Source organism: Ipomoea nil, unplaced genomic scaffold (assembly GCF_001879475.1).
Source record: "Ipomoea nil cultivar Tokyo-kokei standard unplaced genomic scaffold, Asagao_1.1 scaffold2647, whole genome shotgun sequence".
NCBI classification, from domain to species: Eukaryota; Viridiplantae; Streptophyta; class Magnoliopsida; order Solanales; family Convolvulaceae; genus Ipomoea; species Ipomoea nil.
The window spans coordinates 3,702,514-3,723,714 of NW_017619075.1; the positions used below are offsets into that span (position 1 = coordinate 3,702,514).

At 33.0% G+C, this 21,201-nt stretch overlaps 1 protein-coding gene and 1 pseudogene across 2 annotated transcripts; one reads left to right on the top strand and one right to left on the bottom strand.

Annotated features, from left to right (window-relative positions):
- Positions 1–486: 486 nt before the first annotated feature.
- Positions 487–5,792, bottom strand: LOC109154352. 2 transcript variants are annotated; one of them, XM_019302166.1, is made up of 6 exons: positions 5,374–5,792; positions 4,766–4,886; positions 3,925–4,702; positions 2,803–3,159; positions 2,537–2,717; positions 487–864 (listed from the first exon to the last, which is right to left on the bottom strand). In XM_019302166.1, the coding sequence occupies exons 3-6, from the start codon at positions 3,946–3,948 to the stop codon at positions 584–586; spliced, it is 843 nt and encodes a 280-aa protein (XP_019157711.1). In that variant the 5' UTR covers positions 3,949–4,702; positions 4,766–4,886; positions 5,374–5,792; the 3' UTR covers positions 487–583. The 2 variants fall into 2 exon arrangements, with proteins under 2 accessions (XP_019157711.1, XP_019157712.1); XM_019302167.1 differs by lacking the exons at positions 3,925–4,702; positions 4,766–4,886 and having other exon boundaries at positions 2,537–2,720; positions 2,803–2,903.
- Positions 5,793–17,396: 11,604 nt separating this feature from the next.
- On the top strand, positions 17,397–20,583 carry LOC109154437 (annotated as a pseudogene).
- Positions 20,584–21,201: the final 618 nt, after the last annotated feature.

Here is a 21,201-nt window from a genome sequence, read left to right on the forward strand (position 1 = left end):
TTATTTAATTTTATTTCTTTTTGTATCAATGTTAGTGTTTGTTACTAATTTGAAGCCTAGTAGTGTTGGATTTGGAAAGCTTATTTTACCTTAGGGTGGTTGAAAGTGAAAATGTAGAACTTGAAGTATTGGAATGAAATTGTTGAAATGGAATGAATGTTCAATTTAACATGTTAAATTTGCTCAGTTTGAACACTATGTAGAACTGGTGATGAACATTGTGTAGAATAGGTGAACATGGTGACAAAGTGTTTGCTAAAACTGTGTAGAATTGGTGAACAAAGTGTTTGGTCAAGCTGAGAACATAAAACTGCCACCCATACACATTGGCAAAAAAAAAAAAAAAAAAAAAAAAAAAGTGACAAATCCAAAAGATAACAGCTTAAAACTGTCATCCATACACATTGGTAAATAAAAGTGACAAATTGTTTTGAAAAGACTGTCATTGAATTCAAATTGATAACATAAAACTGTCATCTATACACATTGGTAAAAAAAGTTTCCAAAAGACTATCATCCATATATCATAATTGTTTCCAAAAGACTTGTATCCATACATCTAATAGCACTTAAAATAGACAACCTAATCTATATCAATTGGGGTTTTTTCATTTAAACAGTATTTGGACCTAAGCATCGTACTAGATCTCATCATGTACTTCCGGCCCTTAGCAGTGTTTGTTTTGGTCATTCCCAATGACTTATGTGTTTTTGCATTGGATGGAGGAGCATATTCATCAACTTGTTTGCCTTTGCTAGCATGAGCTATGGTTTTTCTTCGTTTTAGAGGTCGGCCAAAATTTATCTTCACTACATGGGAAGTAATTTTCATTCCTTCACCTTGTATTCCATGTAGTCCTACATCTGAACATGAATAACATGTGTTGGAATTAAATAATCAACAAGTTTTGTAAACAAATACATGAACCCTAATTACAAATTAAACACTTACCTATCATTTGGGAATTTACATCATCACCAATTGTTTGAATATTGTCTCCTACACTTAATAAAGAGTTAATACCCATTTTGGTCCCTCGACTATTACGTAATGCTTAATTTAGTCCTGGACTTTTAAAAGTACCCAATTTAGTCCTCTAACTTTTAAAATCACACTCAATTTGGTCCTCCGTTACAATTGTCATTCATCCACCGTTAAAGTGAGGGCAAAAATGTCATTTTAATTTCTAAAACACGTCTCTCCCTCTAAGAAACGTAACTCCAACAGACTGGGAAAGGGGTTGGATCCGTGTCGAATTCTAGCTCGTTGGCGGCGTTGGTGGTTGAGGATGTTTCATCACAGGCTGAGGAAGACCAGTGAAAGAGAGGCAGCGGGAACAAGATGTTTGGGTTTTCGGTGGTGGGTCGAAGTGATGACAACTGGTCGTCGGAGAGTGAGCGGCCGCCGGTGACTTAAAGATGATCGAGATCAGACCAGGCGGTCTTCCTTGTCTTCTCCCTTGCTGTACTCAAGTTTTTGGTCCATGTAAGATTCCAGTTGTTGATGGAACTGTATACGATATTGATCACCAGTAAACCAACACCATTAATTTTGTTCTTGCAAAGTATTAATTAAAAAGAGAAGAAGATATATGATGTATGTATTATGTATATATACCTCTTGTTTCACAGCAAGAAAGCTTAGATCATGGCCATACATTGAAGTAGTGACAAACACAGCAACAGATATCTTGTGAGCTAGGGAAACTCTCCATAGTGATATGTTAACCCCACCTATGCTATGGCCTACCAGAACCACCTTCTCATCCGCCGGCAACGCATCCATGAATTCCGTCAAGGGTTCATTGTATTCCGCCACGGAACTCACTTGTTCTGCTAGTTTGGGATGAATCCCCGAGGTCGCCATGTCGAGGGTGCTTACTTTGTGACCCTCCGCTCTAAGCAGCGTCGCCACCTTATACCAGCACCATGCACCATAGCAAGCTCTGTGAACCAGTACAAAGTGCTTCTTTCTCTCATCCATAATTAACCACTACACTCAATAACATCATTAATGAATTGCTTAAGGGCCCAAAGCTTTACTATTAGTATTGAAAAGTATGCGTCCATTTCAGTCAAGACAAATCAGTGCCTATCAGCCAACAGCGCATAGTTTCAATCTTCCCCATTGATGAGTCGGAAATGGGGGCCACCTCCGACAATGGATCTCCCAGTTTCCAAAGGGCCGCTCATTGTTTAGAGTTAAGTTCTGCCAACTAATCCGTTGGAGTTGGGAAGAAACGTGTTTTATGCATTCAAATGACATTTTTGCCCCTCACTTTAACGGTGGTTGGATGAAATTTGTAACGGAGGACCAAATTGAGTACCGTTTTAAAAGTTAAAGGACTAAATTGGGTACTTTTAAAAGTCCAAGACTAAATTAAGCATTACGTAATAGTCGAGGGACCAAAATGGGTATTAACTCCTTAATAAAGGATCAACTACAATATAGGAGTTTCTAAAGTTAAAAAAGGATCAACTACAATATAGGATTTTCAAAACTTATTAAAGGATCAACTACAATTTGGAAAGTTACCTTGTGTATCTTTTGCTGGAAGTGATTTTAATTCTGCCACATTGACTAGGTTTTCATCAAGTGATGCTACAACATTGATCGGAATTTCATCAGGTGCTGCTACAACATTGACTGGAACTTCAGCAGGTGCTGCTGCCATATTTGCTGCAATTTCACCATTTGCTACTGCCATATTTTTTCTCTGCTTAGATTTCATGTTAATTAGTTAAAAAAGACTATGTAAAACAAACGTAATTTAATTTTATACAAAATAGTATGTTATTTACCTGAGGACATCTCGTACTGTTATGACCTATAAGCTTGTAGATTGGGTAATGAAGAGTCATTGTCCTTCTTGATATATGAATTTCATCTTTGGTTAGTTCACCTGCAGATTTCTTCATGAGTTTTCTTGGTCTGCCAACCTTAGTAGTGAACAAAGGAGGTAGTGAGGGCTCTCTATCAGTGTGTGGCCATTCATGAAGCCCAACCATAGGGTGAATGCAGCTTGAGTATGCTTTCTTATAATTCTCAATTGTGTAGCAAGCATCCACATAGTCATGTAGTGGAGCCTTTCTAAATTTCACCCAAAGAGCAAAAATGGCATGCCTGTAGGGTATACCGGTGAGATCCCACTTCCTACAGGAACATGTCCTAGCTCCAATGTCTACTTGGTGTTGGTCAGTGGTTCCCTTAACTTCAAACAAAACATCAGTACTTTGGTATGCCTAATAGCCTTCTGCTTGTTTCTCAAAAACATATATTTTCTTTGCTATTGTTGGACATATTTTTCCTGTCCACTTACTTGCCTGCTTTCTACACTCAAATAACCTGAGCATTACTTGTTTGCTCACAATCTCAAGCCAGTGTATTATTGGGTTGTCTCTTGCATCCAAAATCATACTATCATAGCATTGAAGCTTTCACAGATATTATTCACAACCACATCACAATTAGCATTTGTGGAGAAATAGGATCTAGACCACTCTGAAGGATGCTTATTAGCCAACCATTCAAAAGCTTGAACATCTATTGCCTTTAACTCCCTCATAGCTTTTGAAAATGTACTAACAGTTGTGGCCCTAGTTGCCTTCCATAGGGCATCTCTAATTGGAAATCCTCCAAACCAGCCACCTTCATATTACTATGCAAATGCCTAACACAAAACATATGACTAACCATAGGCAGCACTTGCTCAAATGCATGGATAAGCCCCTTCTATTTGTCAGACATGAAGGTGTATTGCTGCCGAGACACATAGTCAATCACAAGGTCCCTACACAACAGTTCAAAAAACCAACACCAAGAATCTTTATTCTCTCTTTCAAGCTCACCCTTCATTTCACGCTTAGCAAAATCCAATGCCTGTAGGCTTACCTTTCACTTAGGGAATGGTGTTCATCTGTACACACTTTCTCTTTAAATTCACTCATCTTCCAATTACTATGTCCACCAATTTGTGTTTACCATCTCTTTGCAACTACTGATGAAGTTATGAACTTGTTCTTATTCACTCATGGACAATTAGCATGCACATCATTCAAAACAGTCACCCTCCACAAGGCTTCATCAACATATTTTCTACAAATTGCTTGCCACTTACAATCAATTTGGGTACATACAACTGCACACCTTATCTTATCATTCTTCTTAAGCTTCAGCTCTTTTCCAAACTGTATAGCATATGTCATCACTACATCTTTGAAATCCTCTTCACATCAAAAAGATCTACCAAGCCAGAAAGGAGATGGCAAATCAAGCCGAGGAATAGGCCTAACAGATTCACCCAAATTTTGTTCAATCCCTCCATCATCATCAGAGAAATTCACCTCATTGTTTGTAGGCCTATGTTCTACATTTTGAGGTTGACCCTCTTCAAGATTTGCATCACCTACGTACTCAACTTCTGGATCTGTATATTTCAAGAACTCTTGATCATCAACTTGGCCTTGATAAATTTCATAAGCACTTCCTTCAAAATTCTCTAACTCATCTTCTAAATATTCTGCACTGTCATTTTCTTCCTCTACACTCTGATATTCTTCTTCAACACTCTCATATTCTCCATCCACCCTTACAATAACCCAAATCTCCAGTACCTTAGGTCTCAAAATAGAGTTCACCAAGTTCCAAGCCTCCAAATCTAATACTAACTTAGTCAAATCAATATCACTCTTAACAAAACACCTATATTCATCTTTCTTATATCCCAATTGTTCAACTTTTCCCCATAAAGTCGTTATCCCCCACTCATCATAATCTATGTCAGAAATCCACTTAACACTGCCTCCAACACACTTAGGTGGGTTACCTAGATTTATCCAGCTACAATACCTTAATTTAAGCTTGAAAGTTCTATTATCCTGACCACCTGATTTAAATAGTATATAAGATAAAACTTTAATTACTTAAAAAATAAAAGGAGAAAAGTTACAGCTTGCATTTCCAGTAAATGGTGGTCCCCATGTGTTTATAGCTACTCAGTTTGACAACAAAATGGTCTCCATTACACAAATACATAAGCAGGGATTTCAAGTAAATGTATTTCAAGTAAATGGTGGTCCCCATGTGTTTAAAGCTAAAGACAATACTAAATCCATAACAATGTACACACATATTCATATACATAAAGACAGTATGATACAAATGACAAAAACTCACATTATAACACACCAGCAACAACAAATGCATTGGCTAGTACATTATCCTACCCATTACCCAATAATCTGAGCATTACAACAAAAAATCTGAATATTATCTAACCCTAAACCCAATAATTTGAGCATTATCAGTGTACCAAACGCATACCACGCATCTTCTTTACAATTTATACAAAAAGGAATTGCAAATCGACTTACCAGTTACCACTTCGAAGCGTGCCCCTCGAACCAGTCACACCTTGCATCTTGCTGGTGAGCCTTTCTCTTATTAGGTTACAGCGCAGGCCTCTTGAACCAACTGGTCGCTATTTAGGTTAAAGCAAATTGGGAATTAGGGATGTTTTAGTCTGCTAGTCTCGTACCAAATCTTTCCCTCTAATTACAAAATGTGTGGGGAGCCTGGGCAGCCCGTGGAGCAAAGTAAAATTCCAACACTATCCTCAAATTTAGTAGATGTTAGACGGTTAACCCAACAGATAGGGATAGCAATTTGTTCCGTCCTCTAAAGAATCCCCGAACTCCACCTCAATGGGAACGGAAATAGGAAAAATTTCGGAAAATGAGACGACAACAAAGAATATATGTAATCCCCCATCAAGAACGGAGATAGAGATAGGGATGGGGATGGGGATATCCTTCACCGTGCCTGAATAATTATAATAGTTTTTATATATATTGAATCAAATGAAAACAAGTCCTTGGGAGAGAAATAAGAATCAATTTCAGCTTTACATTTTTAAAAAAATTGAATGGATCAGATCAATTTTTTTTTTAAAAAAAAATGTAGTGACATTTTTTTAATTATCACCAACTTTACTAAGCAAACTTGAACAATAAAATCGTCAAATCTTAGACTTTTCCAAGTTTGCACATTAGTATTAACGTTTTGCACATTTAGTATTAACATTTTGCATATTTAGTATTAAAAGATTGCACTTACAAAAATGCGAAAGTGCATTGCACTTAAGGTTCCGATTTTAGAGTTTATGACTGAGTTTTTTTTTTATTTTATTTGGTTTAGTTGTTCACTTTTTACTGCTTAAGGCCGTTGTTCACTTTTTACTGCTTAAGGCCTAGCATTTATGGTTTAGATTTACAATACAATTTAACTTTTTTGTTGATTTTATAAATTTACCAGGTTTGCATATTTAGTTGTTAAAGATTGCATATTTAAGTGTTCAAGTTTGCATAGTGAAGTTGATGATAATTATGAAAATTTCACCGTATTTTTTTATTTGATCGGATCCGTCAAATTTTTACACATGTAAGGTTGAGATTGATTCTTATTTCTCTCCTATGGTACTGTTTTCACAGGATCCTTAGTGTGTGCGTGTGCGTATATGTATGTATGTATGTATGTATGTATATATATATATATATATATGGGCGCACTCTCATGCGAACGGCTGCCCAGGAGAGAACTGAGAACCATCTAGCGCGCATCACGTGTCATTTGGTGCATTTAATGTGTTATATGTGCAAGTAGTCAGTGCACCTTTGCAAGTAAAAAGTGCAAGTAAAATTACTTACAAGTGCATGTAATTTTGTCTTGTTAACATTCATTAATCTGAGTTCGTTTTGTTTGGCATCGCTTTTGTTCTTGCGGAGAAGTTCAGCGGGTAGTTAGTACCCGTAAAAACCACCTGCAAACATTCATGGACCTAGATGCACCTAGTTATAACTATAGGTGCACCTAGATCTGGACACGTGGCGCGTGCTGAATGGTTCTTAGTTCTCTCCTGAGTGTGCAATTCGTACATGAACGCGATCATATATATATATATATATATATATATATATATATATATATATATATATATATTTAAACTAAGACTTAGGTTTTTAGTTTTTAAAATTAAAAAATTACACTAATGATTTTTTATGCATTTGTACTTTTTTTAAAAAAAAACTTTGTAGTAGGTTTTAATTTTAACCAAATATTATTTTAATTGAAATTTTATAATTAGCAAATAAATTAAATTTTGGTATGTTTAATGTAATAATTATTTTTAATTGCAATTATAAATTTAAAATGATAATAAATAAATAAATATCAAAATATAATTTTTATCGATTGGTCGGTGTGAAGAACCTTTTGAAAACTCAAACTACTGGAAGAAGGGCTTTGAGATAGTGAGTTTTTATTTTCATACTTACTTTTTTGAAGCACCTCAGCCGACCTTCCTTCCAAATTTGTTCGCAAATTATATCGTGCACCTCTATGCACCGCGCGTTAAAACGATGCCGTTTCTGCAGTTATAATGGAGTGACACTACAGTGTGTCTAAACCGACACTGTCTCACGTATTATTTTTATATTATCAAATGAAACTGCAGTTATATCAAAATGATACTGTAGTTGTGGTGAAATGAAACTATAGTATATATAAAATGAAATTGAATAACATTTCACATATTTGAGTGTATATTGTACAATGAAGGTGTAATTACTAATTATATTGAAATGATCATGTAGTTGTATTTTAATGAAACTATAATGTATATAAAATTAAATTAAATAACATTTTCACATATTTAGTGTATAAATATTGAATGAAACTATAGTTATATCGAAATGAAACTGTAGTTGTGTTGAACTGAAACTGCAGTGTATACAAAATGAAACTGAAGAACAGAGTTATTTTTCGCAAAGATTCTGTTTCTTTTCATTAAACAAAACGACGCCGTTTTAATGCGCGATGCATGATCGATCATGCACCACGGTGCACGATATAATTTGCGAACAAATTTGGAAGGAAGGTGGGCCGAGGTGTCATCATGTTTGGGCCGTTGTGCGTCTTATTGATGCTTGCGGTTGTTAGGCAAATTATACCGTGCACCAGGGCGCACAATGCAATGTCCGCCCAGGCACAAAACGCGCGCATTTTTTGTTGACGTTACTTCATCCGTCTAAACAGACCAAACTTCGTTATGTGTATTTAGTCAAAAGTTTATGTGTATTGTGTTATGAGTTTATGTGTATTCAGCTAAGAGTTTATGTACATTATGTTAATCAAATCTCATTATGTGTATTCAGTTAAAAGTTTATGTGTATTGTGTTATGAGTTTATGTATATTCAGTTAAGAGTTTATGTGTATTATGTTAACCAAACACCATTATGTGTATTCAGTTAAAAGTTTATGTGTATTATGTATTATGTTAGATTATGTGTATTCTGTTATGAGCTTATGTATATTCTGTTATGAGCTTATGTATATTCTGTTATGAGTTTATGTGCATTCGAAACGGAGAATTTTTTTTAACTTAACAACACGACGTCGTTTTGAGTTAATGTCATCTGAGGTTCTTCGAGTATAGTGATTTTATCATATTTAATTCTAAATTTTCAAATTGATCATCGGTGATTCTCTAACTTTCGAAATTCAACCCACCCTGATTCTACCGTTACTTTCAGCAATTTAGACCTTGAAAAATAAGGGTAAAACCGTCTTTTAACATTGTTTATCCAATTATAAGGCTAAACATCACCATTTTAGAATTAATTAGAGTTTTGAAAAGAAGGAGAAGAAGAAGGAATGTATTTCTTGGAGAAGAAGAAGAAGAAATCTAAAATGGTGATTTTTAGCCTTATAATGGGATAAACAATATTAAAAGATGGTTTTGCCCTTATTTTTCACGGTCTAAACTGCTAAAAGTAACGGAAGAACCATATAACGAGTTGAAATTCAACTAAACATAACGAAATCACCATACACAAAGCACCTCAGATGATTTAACTCATAAAAATAGTTTATATATATATATATATATATATATATATATATATATATATATATATATATATATATATATATATATATTTTGGTGAGGATAAAATTAGTTTATATAATGGAACGTAGTCAACGTACGTCTTAATAAATAAACTTTTCTAAGCATACTCATACGAAAGGTTTGTTTTTATTTTATTTTAATTTTAAAAACCTATTAAAATTGTAGTAGTCAATGGAACATGCTATTTGACCAATTGATGCATTATTATATTAGGCGGAGATTCTCTCCAATAAATTATAGTCACAATAATATCCTACTTCCGATCATTTCAATATTCAAATTTGAACGGACAATTCGAGGTTCTCTCCTATATAAGCCCTCGGCTATGGAATTTCAATTCTTCTCTTCTTCTTGTAGCCGCAAAGTAATGGTGAGTTCATTTCCAAACCCCTCTGATCTCAACCCATTTTCGGTAGCCATACTCATACTACTAGGGATTGGAAATCCATCAACGTTATCCAAATTACAATACCCGTAGCCTCTGTACATTTTGAATTGTAATTTCAGTTCTGCAAAATTTAACAGATTTTTTGATGGATATTATTATTATTATTATTATTATTATTATTATTATTATTATTATTATTATTATTATTATTATTATTATTATTATTATTTTATTATTATTATCATGGTTTCTATCTTTCTTTTTTTTAATGATGTTTTTATGTTGCAGGTTTACCTTGTGAGATTTTGTTTTTCTGGGTGCTTATTTTCAGAGGTAAACTTCTCTGATCTTTGCTATATTACTAGTTACTCTATTGATTTATAATGAAAAGTAGCTAGGCAACATTGAATTGAAACTCAAATCCAAATTTTCTTTATTTTGTGCATCATTTAATTACGCAACTATCAATTTGTGCCTAATTAAATAAAGAGACTGATGATTTTCAAAAAAAAAAAAAAATAAAGAGACTGATGGTTTTAGGGTTTTTGGGTCCAAGGAGGTCCAACACAACCTTTAGTTGGAGGATACACCTTTCAATAAAGCTTGCTAAAATTATATGAGCTCGATGATTTTGACGTGGAAACCGAAAGGAAAACCACGGGCCTTTTTGGGCGGTGCCAAGCCTAATTCCACTATGCATTTTGTAGGTGTCTTTTGTACATACTTGTAGGGCTATTCTCTATACAAAGTGTTGTGCTTCTAATAATATAGCAAGAATAATAGAAAGAAGAGTGATGGAATGGTGTGGAAGAGTCCTCCCATGTGTATAGATGAGTGGTCCCCATTTCTTCTTGTTTTCTCCTCCTTTTATAGCTAGCTCATCCCAAAAGTGTCCGTTGGACCATTTAGTAGGGTAGTTAATAGGTATTAACTTGGTTATTAGTGGGGTAATAAGTGGGAGACTTAATAGGTAGCCTTTATTTGGGAGGGTTATGGATAAGGTAGATAAATGGGCTTTAATAGGATGTTTAATAGGATTTAATATGGACTAACGGCTAGTTCTTAGGTGGGCCAATTGGGATAGATGGTCCAATTGGACTAGATGGGCCAATCGGGGCTAGGCGGTCCAATTGGGCCCAAATTTCGGGTATCCATCAGAGACAATTTCCGTCTCTAAGTTATAGGGTTATTGTAGAATTAGTTCTTAATTGTAGGTCATACTCACTTTTTGTCCCTAAGTTATCATTGGCGGCATTACACTTTTCGTCACTTTACTAATAAAGCATTAGGAACGAAATTTCAATTTTAGTATAACTTAATGACAAAAAGTGAGCACAAAAGGACGAAAAGTGCAACACCAATTATAACTTGGGAACGAAAAGTGTGCACGACCAATACTCATGAACGAATTCTACAATTACTCTATAACTTTACAATTAATTTGTAATAGTTTCAAAATTACTCTATAACTTAGGTACAAAAAATTATAATATTCCTTTAAATAAATGTTAGTATTTGAAAGGAAACCAATGGCAAGCCCTATATCCCCAATCGTCAAATATTCTTTATTTGGCCATTCTAGTACCCAATCCTAAATAATTCTAACCCACGCATAGCCCAAAAATTTTTCTTGTGGGGCGATAAACCTGTATGGCTAATGACTAATAGCTAATTAAGTTAGTTGATAATTGATTGGGTCAGTTGGTTTGATGGGCTGATATTATAATAGGCTAGTTGTAAAAGTTTTTGGTAAATTAGTTATTTACTTTTAGCTAATTAGATGTAAAATGACCTATAAGGGCTAATATAATACTACCTCTGTCTCATTTTATGTGTCGTAGTTCGATTAATAAAACTTGACTGAAGTTATTTTTAATAAATTTTTTCATAATATTAAGTTTAGTATTAATATACCAAATTTATATATTTAGAAAATACACTAAAAGTAGGCAGATTATTGGTTGGACCATGGTCCACACAGTGTTATGTGGACCATAACAAAAAGTACATTTTAAATATACTAAATGTACATTATTTTTGTACTGAATGTACATTATACAATATAATGTACGCTCAGCACAAAAATAATGTACATCCTCTGAATACAATGTACATTATTTTTGTACTGAATGTGTATTATTTTTGTACTAAATGTACATTATTTTATAGTATACAAAATATGATCCACACAATTTGTATGGACCATGGTCCATATAATAATGATTGCTAAAAGTACTATGTACAAGTTTAGAGCCCAAAAGTGGCTCTAAGCAACTCAAATAGAAAAAGCCCAATAGGCTTTTACAAATCTGAAAATTATATGCCCAAACCATAACCATAAACCATCTCAAACAGCTTCTAAGTAAACCTTCACCAACCTTAAATCCAATTTCCATGCACTTGTCATCACAAAAACCAAGTACCAACATGAGGTATCATTTTCCAAGATAGAATCAACCCCATGGCAGTCCCAAACCTCCACAAAAGCTTTAGAAATTAGAATGGAAGTGCAGATATCATCATGGGTCCACCAAGCTTCCAGATGCAATCTTTAGCAGTTCATTCCTTAGGATCTGCAGAGCTAAAACAAGCACAGCCTCAAGCATCTCATCTGCTCATCAGATTGTGGAAAATCACTTCCAGATCTGCTTCAGATCATATAGTTGCTGCAGATCAAAAACCACTTCAGATCATTCTACTGTTTTACTGTTTAGGACCTGCAAACCAATTAAAGATTTCAAGCAAAAGGCTTCAGCCATACTTACAGCCCAATTATCACCATGGGATTGTCTTTGCAACATGAGATCAAATTCATGGTAGAACCAGCCTCTACTTTGAAAGCTTCAGCTAGCTCTAACAATACCACCCCTTCACAACCTGCTCATTCTTACTTCCTTTTTCTTTTTCTGCAGACCAGAAAAAGAACAACACATTAGGATTCATTTCCCAGCAAGGGATCCTCCACTAAGAGCTTCAGACTAGAACTGCAGCTTGTAAAATCCATGAGCCCACCAGGTTTGATGAGCCTCCTTATGCCTCCAGCCCCATGCCACTCTATTTCAGATTCTCAAATCAGCCTCCAGTCTACAAATCCACCCTGCACGAAATTCCACCCATCATCCAAATCCAAGGAGATTACAGGAATGACCCACCACACATTGCAAGGACCTTCAGGCCCCTTGATAGCCACTCTCCGCTCATCTTCCAATATCCACCCATGATCCAAATCCAAGGAGATTACAGGAATGAAACCCAATTAATAAATGTTGTGATGATGATTTGATAAAAACGGGAGTCCGGTTGGGAGAGAATCAAAACACTGCTTGCTTTGTTGTATTACTGGAACTAGGAAAGATGAAGTGTATGAGAATGACTCTGGCTTTTTTTTTTTTTTTTTTTTTTGTAAAATATGACTAGGCTCCTTCTTTAGTCTTTTATCTACATTCATTTGAGAATTTCTCACACTCACATTACAATATGGTGTGTAAACTTAAATAAATGTTGGAACCCTCTTCATTGAAAAAAATTAATTTTAACTAGCATTTTGTCTTTTTTTTTTGAAAATCAGCATTTTGTCTCTTAATTGAATTGACTCTGTAAATAGGAATTACTCTGTGTATATATAATACAAGACTAAATGTTCCTTCTATCGTTATTGTCATTAGCTAAGAGCCTAAGAGTTTAAATTATAGAAAAAGCTTCCAAATTTAAGTTTCTAGGCTACATACTCTCTTACATTTAAGAGTTCTATTAATGGTTGGGTTAAATTAGCTACTTTGAGATAGTTAATTAGGAAAATATGGGAAATATTATTGGTTTATATTTGAAGAAAAAATGACTATATCATTATAATTTAGGGATCAAAAGTATTATATTTCATATGTATAGTATATTTGGTTTTGTTGTGATTCATGTCCCTTGGTCAAATGCATGCACATGGATCATTAACGTATCAATTTCGTCATGGATTAATATTTGATGCTATACACCGGCGGTGAAGGAGAAGATGCCACATCATTAAAAAAAAAAAATAGTCAATATTGACCGGGTTCTGTTTTATAAAATATTTAAAACTTGTATTTTATTAGTAAACTCTTTTTATTTCTAACTAGTATTTGCGCCCGTGCGTTGCACGGAATGAATTTGTTATAATATTTTAAAAATATTTAGATCGATATACAATTGTATAAATTATAACATCGAATATTATATAATATAATTGAAGAATTGAGTTGCACCGATTATGTTTTCTGATGTTTTCAATGCTTGAATTCAAGTAAATAATTGCCCAATGAATAGCTAACGTGTAGATATACGCATTCAATGCTGCAACTTTGGAGATTTTATATATCAGTGTTTAGAATTTGTATTAATTGGGCTAATTAGCTCGTTGTCTAGCAACACAGTTATAGAAATTATTTATACGGAAGATATATTTTCTATGTAGATATATAGCAATTTTGTCATCTTTGTATATAAAAAACCATAATATCAATGACTTGAATTATACATTATTGAAAATCTCTTTGTAGACAACATTAGTAGTCGTAACAGAATTTTATCCATCCTCGTCTAGAGTTAAAACCATCAGGATGGGTGACTCGAGAAAAAGTCACATACAATTAACCGTGATTAAAGACTAATTTTTTCAGTAATAATTCAACGTGAGTTAGTGTTTGACCCTAACTTTTCTAGATAGTCATGGCATATGCAAGCATCAACGTGAATTGTTTTCGTTAGAACTTGAAAGGGAAATCTCGTATCAGAAGGGTGAAAGAAAATTTAATTGAAGATTTTACCTTTATTAATAGTATAAATATAGATTGGTGTAAATAATAATTAATAAATTATTATTTCTTTATAAAATTAGATAGAATTTCAAATGAATTTTATCATTTATTACGCAGAATTTGTTTTCGTTATTCTCACAATTATAATGGTTTAATTATTCTTAGAATTTGATAACCACTTTCCATTTTTAAGTACACATTGACTTTAATTTGTGATAAAAATTCATTAGATATTAGTTAATTTTCATATAAAATTTTGTTACCAATTAAGCATTATTAAATTTTTTTACCAATCAATTAATATTCATAATAATTTGGGCGGGAATGTTGAAGATGAGAATTTTACTTTTATTAATAGTATAAATTGGTGTAAATAATGATTAATAAAGTATTATTTCATTATAAAATTACGCAGAATTTCAAAAGAATTTTCTCATTTGTTACCCAGAATTTGTATCCATTATTTTCACAATTATAATAATTTAATTATTATTCTCATAATTTGGTAACCATTTTCCATTTTTATGTACATATTGACTTTAATATGTGGTAACAATTCATTAGATATTAGTTAATTTTCATATAAATTTTTTGGGTTACCAATTAAGTTTTATTATTTTTTACTAATTAATTAATATTCATATTAATTTGGGCTGGAATGTCGTAAACGAGGATTTTACTTTTATTAAAGTCATTTCACTACAAACCTGGATGGTGTGGTTGAGTGGAAGAGACTCATCCATCTTTATTAATCCAAAGTTAAGAGTTTGACCCTTGCCCTTGAGAATGGAGCAACTTTAAATCTTCAGGCCAATCATGGAATCATAAATGATATTGCAATAATTAATTTATTTATGATCATTGGTTCACATATTTGATTTATTTATTTTTCTTTAATTATTCTCGTTGTAAACATAAATGATATTACAATAATTAATTTATGATATTTATCAATTTATATTTTTTTAAATATAAAATTTTCTCATGTTTAGACATTAAAAAATATTTTAAAATTATTTTTTATTAGTAAGTATTTTTATTTTTAAAATATTTTTTAGCAACCCAAACACTCCTTTAGTCTCTAATAAAAAACTGAAAAATAAAAGTTATTTCATTAAGAAAATCAAAACTAATTAAAGTAAATCTAATCATGCTATATTTATTTGTAAATGTATATTAATTTTATTTTGAAATCATTGGTTCACATATTTGAATTAATTATTTTTTTCTTTAACTATTATAAACAAAAATTATGATATTTATCAAATTGAATTTTTTAAAAAATTAACATTTACACATGTTATGAGGGATTAAAAAAATATTTTAAATTATTTTTTATTAGTATGTATTTTTATTTTAAAATATTTTCCAGCAATCCAAACACTCCCTTAGCCTTCCATAAAAAAACTGATAAAGAAAAGTCATTTCATTAAGAAAATTAAAACTAATTAAAGCAAATCTAATCATGCTATATTTATTTGTAACTATATATTAATTTCATTTTGAAATCATTGGTTCACATCTTTGAATTTGTTTTTAATTATTATAATTTATAAACATAAATGATACTGTACTAATTAATTTATGATATTTATCAAATTATATTTTTTAAAAATATAAGATTTACACATGTTATGAGGGGTTAAAAAATATTTTAAAATTATTTTTTATTTGTAAGTAATTTTTTTTTTTTTTTAATTTCAACCAACTCAAACACTCCCTTTGTCTCCCATAAAAAACTGATAAAGAAAAGTCTTATCATTAAGGGAATTGAAACTAATTAATGTAAATGTAATCATGCTATATTTATTTGTAACTATATATTAATTTTATTTTGAAACTATTGGTTCACATATTTGAATTATTTATTTTTTTCTTTTAATTATTATAAACATAAATGATATTGCACTAATTAATTTATGTATTTATCAAATTGTATTTTTTAAAATATAGTGTTTTACCTGAATTTTTTTTTTTTTTGTTATTATGAACTTAACATTAAAATAGAAAAAGTAAAAAGATGTTAAAATGTACAATATAATAATATAGTTGGACTTTTATATATTTTGTCAAGTATCTATTTTCACAACATACGAAATTAAAATTTAAATATTGTATGGTTAATATAATCTCTAATCATGTACATATTTAGATAAATTTATAGAAAAAGTTTATAAAATTAAATTGATTTGTTTCAAATAGTATTTCATACATATTATAATTCTAAAAATATGAATAATAATAACTAAGAGGATTGTACTAAGAAATTAATAAAAATGTAAATTATAAATTTTGTGTGAATAAATATAAACTCTAATTGGACGCATATCCTTATATGATTGTATAATATATTGTATATACACATAATATTTATTAATATGTATATATGAAAATTCTATAATCATTAATTATAATTTGTATTAATAGATTTATACTTAAAAAAGTTATATTTAGAAATTTAAAAAGTGTATGTATGTATATTTTAATTTTTTTTTTATAAATATTCATATTTTGTTAATTTTATAATTTCATTTCTCTAATTATATTTCATATTTTATTAATTATAATTTAATAAAATTGTCACAAATATTTTTACGAAAGAAATATTATATTTCTCAATTTCATTAATTATATTAATTATAATTACTAAATATTGTGGCAATTACAATAATAATTTCATTAATTATAACATTTGTTCTCTCCCAATATTTAAATACTTTATCATAAAGTTACCATAATAATTACACAAAATAATGAATGAAAAATTATGAGAATAATTACCTTTAATAAAAATTAGGAAATTATATTAAAAAATAATCTATATATTAAGGTAAGTATAATTTATTTTGTGTCAATCATATTATATATTAAGTATAAAAATATATATGTATCTAAATTATCATAATAATTACATCGAAAAATGTGACAATACACAATTATTAGGCAATAATATTAATAATTAATTATTAAGACAAACATAATTGGTTTTGTACTAATAATATTATATATTAATTACTACTAATATTGTACTAGCAGGAGTCTATATAGTACAACTCTTTTTTTAAAAGTTAAAAAGGACAACTTCCTGGTAAAGTTAGCGGGTATATATTTAACCCTCTCTCCCTCCTCTTTCTCTCTTTTGACAAATTCGTTCGAGACTTGGGAGTTTAGACGCAGCAGCCATAACCGAAGATTCTTCAGCTAATACTACTGCACCGGAGTATCTGGTTTTCTCCGGTTGCGGAATCTCGAAGCCCTAACCTCGCGGCGAGGAAGAATTGGGTTTGTGGGGAGCGGAGGGATTATTGAATAATGGCGGCGGAATTAGGGCAAAAGACGGTGGAGTTGTCCACGCTGGTGAGCCGGGCGTCGGAGGAGTCGTACGTCTCGCTCAAGGAGCTGGTGGAGAAGTCCAGGTTCCGATTCCGACAAGAAGATTGGGATTCTCCAGTACCTGGTCAAGACCCAACAGCGCATGCTTCGCCTCAATGTCCTCGCCAAGTGGTGTCAACAGGTTCAGTACTGTCAACAACTTGCATGTCAAGTATTATCAAGTCATGATACATGTTTCACTCAAGCTGCAGATTCATTGTTTTTCATGCATGAAGATGTTCCCATCTATGATGTTCCTTCTGCTATTGAAATTCTTCTTACTGGATCTTACCTGCGTTTGCCAAAATGTATAGAAGATGTGGGCATGCAAAGCACATTAAATGATGATCAGCAAAAATCAGCTCTAAAGAAGCTAGATGCATTTGTTAGGTCTAAACTCCTTGAAATTTCACTTCCCAAGGAAATTACACAAGTAAAGGTTTGTGATGGTACTGTTTTGCTCCGTGTGGATGGGGAATTTAAGGTTCTAGTTACTCTTGGTTATAGAGGACACTTGTCAATGTGGAGGATATTGCATCTAGAGCTTCTTGTTGGTGAGAGAAGTGGTATGATGAAGCTTGAAGAATCGCGTAGACATGCTCTTGGAGATGATCTTGAACGGAGAATGACGACTGCAGAGCATCCATTCATGACGTTGTACTCTATTCTGCATCAACTGTGTGTTGCACTTGTTATGGACACAGTTATAAGGCAGGTACAAACACTTAGGCAAGGGAGATGGAAAGATGCAATTCGATTTGAGCTCATATCTGTCGGAAGTGCTGGCTCCATGCAAATGAATCAAACCGATTTCACTGGTTTACGTACTCCTGGCTTAAAAATTTTGTATTGCTCCAGTACATCTGACATGGGATCTTGACCATATATAAAAATTGAACCAGCAGGTCCACACCTGCAAATAAAGTGTCTCCATACCTCATTTGTAATTGATCCGATGACTGGAAAGGAAGCAGAATTTTTCCTTGATCAAAGTTGCATCGACGTTGAGAAGTTGCTACTCAGAGCAATCTGCTGTAACAGATATACTCGCTTACTTGAAATTTATAAACAACTGGAGAAAAATACTCAGGTCTGTCGAGCTCCAGGAGATGTTCAACTTAAACTTAATTGCAAGGGTGAAACTCAAGCTGAATACAAAATGAGGGATAACAAGCTTGACCTTGGAAAAGATGAAGGTCAACAAGTCTTGCTTGTACGTGCCTATGGCTCTTCGTTCTTCACCCTTGGAATAAATATAAGGATTGGACGCTTCATTCTTCAGTCATCCAAGAATATTATATCATCATCAACACTAATTGAGCATGAAGATGCCCTAAACCAGGGGACTATGACTGCAGCTGATGCTTTTATAAGCCTGAGAAGCAAAAGCTTATTACACTTGTTTGCTTGTGTTGGAAGGTTCTTAGGCCTTGAGGTTTTTGAACATGGTTTAGCATCATTGAAGCTGCTGCCAAAGAATATTAATATTGCCAGTGGTTCAAACTTGTTGCTTATGAGATTCCCGGAATGTGGTAGCTGTTATTATTTGCTAATGCAACTTGACAAGGATTTCAAACCACTTTTCAAGTTACTAGAAATTCAGTCAGATTCTTCAGGAAAAGCTCAATCATTTGGTGATTTAACCAACTTTGTCCGTTCCAAAAGTGTTGATGTTGGTGAGATGCAGATTTATGAGGATGTACTGAATTTGAGTCTTCTTGACTACAGGAAATTGTTGTCATCTTTACGTACCCAACAAATTGAAAGCAGTAATCTTAATAAATTTAGCTTGGAAGGTTCTATGTCTATTTCTTGTGTTTCAGGGGGCACAGTATCTGCAAGCCTTAGGGCTTCTGGATCTAACTCATTAGTTACAAGTCCCCTATCCCAAGTCACTTCTGCTACATGTGCAAATTCAAGTCATGATGCAGCTTCTAGACAAAATAAAATGCCCAGAAAGCGTACAGTTTCAGATTTATTAAATTCACTTCCATCACTTCAAGGAAAAGAATCCAGTGAAGGATCTTACAAGAGAAGAAAGGTTGTGGAGTCTGCTACCACTCATCAAATGCTAGTTTCTTTGGAGATATCTGGTAAAACTGATGGCTACAGTTATGCTGATCTTTTAAATGAAACTCATAAAGGCAATGCACCTTCTACTGTATATGTTTCTGCCCTTGTTCACGTTATCAGGCATTGCTCACTTTGTATCAAGCATGCCCGACTTACTAGTCAGATGGATGCACTTGAAATCCCGTATGTTGAAGAGGTGGGTCTTAGAAGTGCATCCTCAAAACTGTGGTTCCGACTTCCTTTTGCTAGAGATGACACATGGCAACATATATGCTTGCGGCTTGGGAGGCCTGGAAGCATGTATTGGGATGTCAAAATCATTGACCAACACTTTCAGGACCTGTGGGAGCTTCAAAAAGGTGGCAGTAGTACTCCATGGGGTTCTGGTGTTCGAATTGCAAATACATCTGATGCAGATTCTCATATCCGTTATGATTCAGAGGGTGTTGTTTTGAGCTACCATTCTGTTGAGGCTGATAGTATCCGTAAATTAGTGGCTGATATCCAAAGGCTCTCTAATGCTCGTGCATTTGCACTTGGAATGCGGAAGTTACTTGGTGCAAGGACAGATGAAAAGTTGGAAGAAAGCAGTCCAAATGTGGATGGTAAAGTACAATCTGGACTAAAAAGTGTTGATAGGATTTCAGACCAAACATTTAGAATTGAGGCTGTTGGACTTATGAGTCTGTGGTTTAGTTTTGGTCAGGGGGTTCTTGCTCGTTTTGTTGTTGAATGGGAATCGGGTAAAGAAGGCTGCACAATGCATGTTTCACCTCACCAACTTTGGCCACATACCAAGTTTCTCCAAGATTTCATAGATGGAGCTGAGGTTTCATCACTCTTAGATTGCATCCGCCTCACAGCCGGACCTTTGCATGCTCTTGCTGGTGCAACACCACCTGCACGAGCTGCTCCTGTGTCTGGGGTTACTGGTATTGTAGCACCTGCTCCTATGTTCATAATTGTAAGTTCATAATGTCAGAGCTCTGTGTTCATAATTTCATAACTGTACATTCATATTTCCATAATTGTACATTCATAAGAATAATGTGAGAGTTTAAATTCCAAAAAAAGGACAACTTTGGATGCATTGGGTGGCTGCCAACTGTCAATCACTCTGCTTCTATTTTATTATTTATTTATTTATTTCTAGGAAACGTTTAAAAAAAAAAACTTGTACCAATAATTTTACTCTAATCATCCAACCATGATATACGACATAGTACAATGTGGGGGAAACGAAATAGATTTGAGATGATTGCATTTTTTGTGTTTAACAAACTGTAGCATGACATCAGACATCAGTTGTGTACTAAATTAAAAAAGAAAAAGAAAATATCAAGATGGTCACAATAGTAAGCACTCAAAGGATCGGGAGCTACACAATCCTTATTTGTCTTGCATGGCAAATCATTATTCTTCTTTGCTTCACCACCACTCCAAATACCTGCAATCATTATATTAACTCACAATATTAGTGTTTTCACACATCTAATAAGCATGTATGTTCTCTCTTATATTTTTAATGTAGACTCTTAAAATATATCATTGTGAAGTTGAATATCTAATTTTACGAGGAAAATTAATTTAATGTCGGTATATGATATACCC

Coding starts and splice junctions, on each gene's coding strand:
- LOC109154352 (XM_019302166.1), bottom strand. CDS start 3,948: ATGAGTGAATTTAAAGAGAAAGTG. Junction 3,160..3,924: donor GTGAATTTAAAGAGAAAGTG/TGTACAGATGAA, acceptor AGGACATGTTCC/TGTAGGAAGTGGGATCTCAC. Junction 865..2,536: donor TCCAGCAAAAGATACACAAG/GTAACTTTCCAA, acceptor ATTCATGTTCAG/ATGTAGGACTACATGGAATA.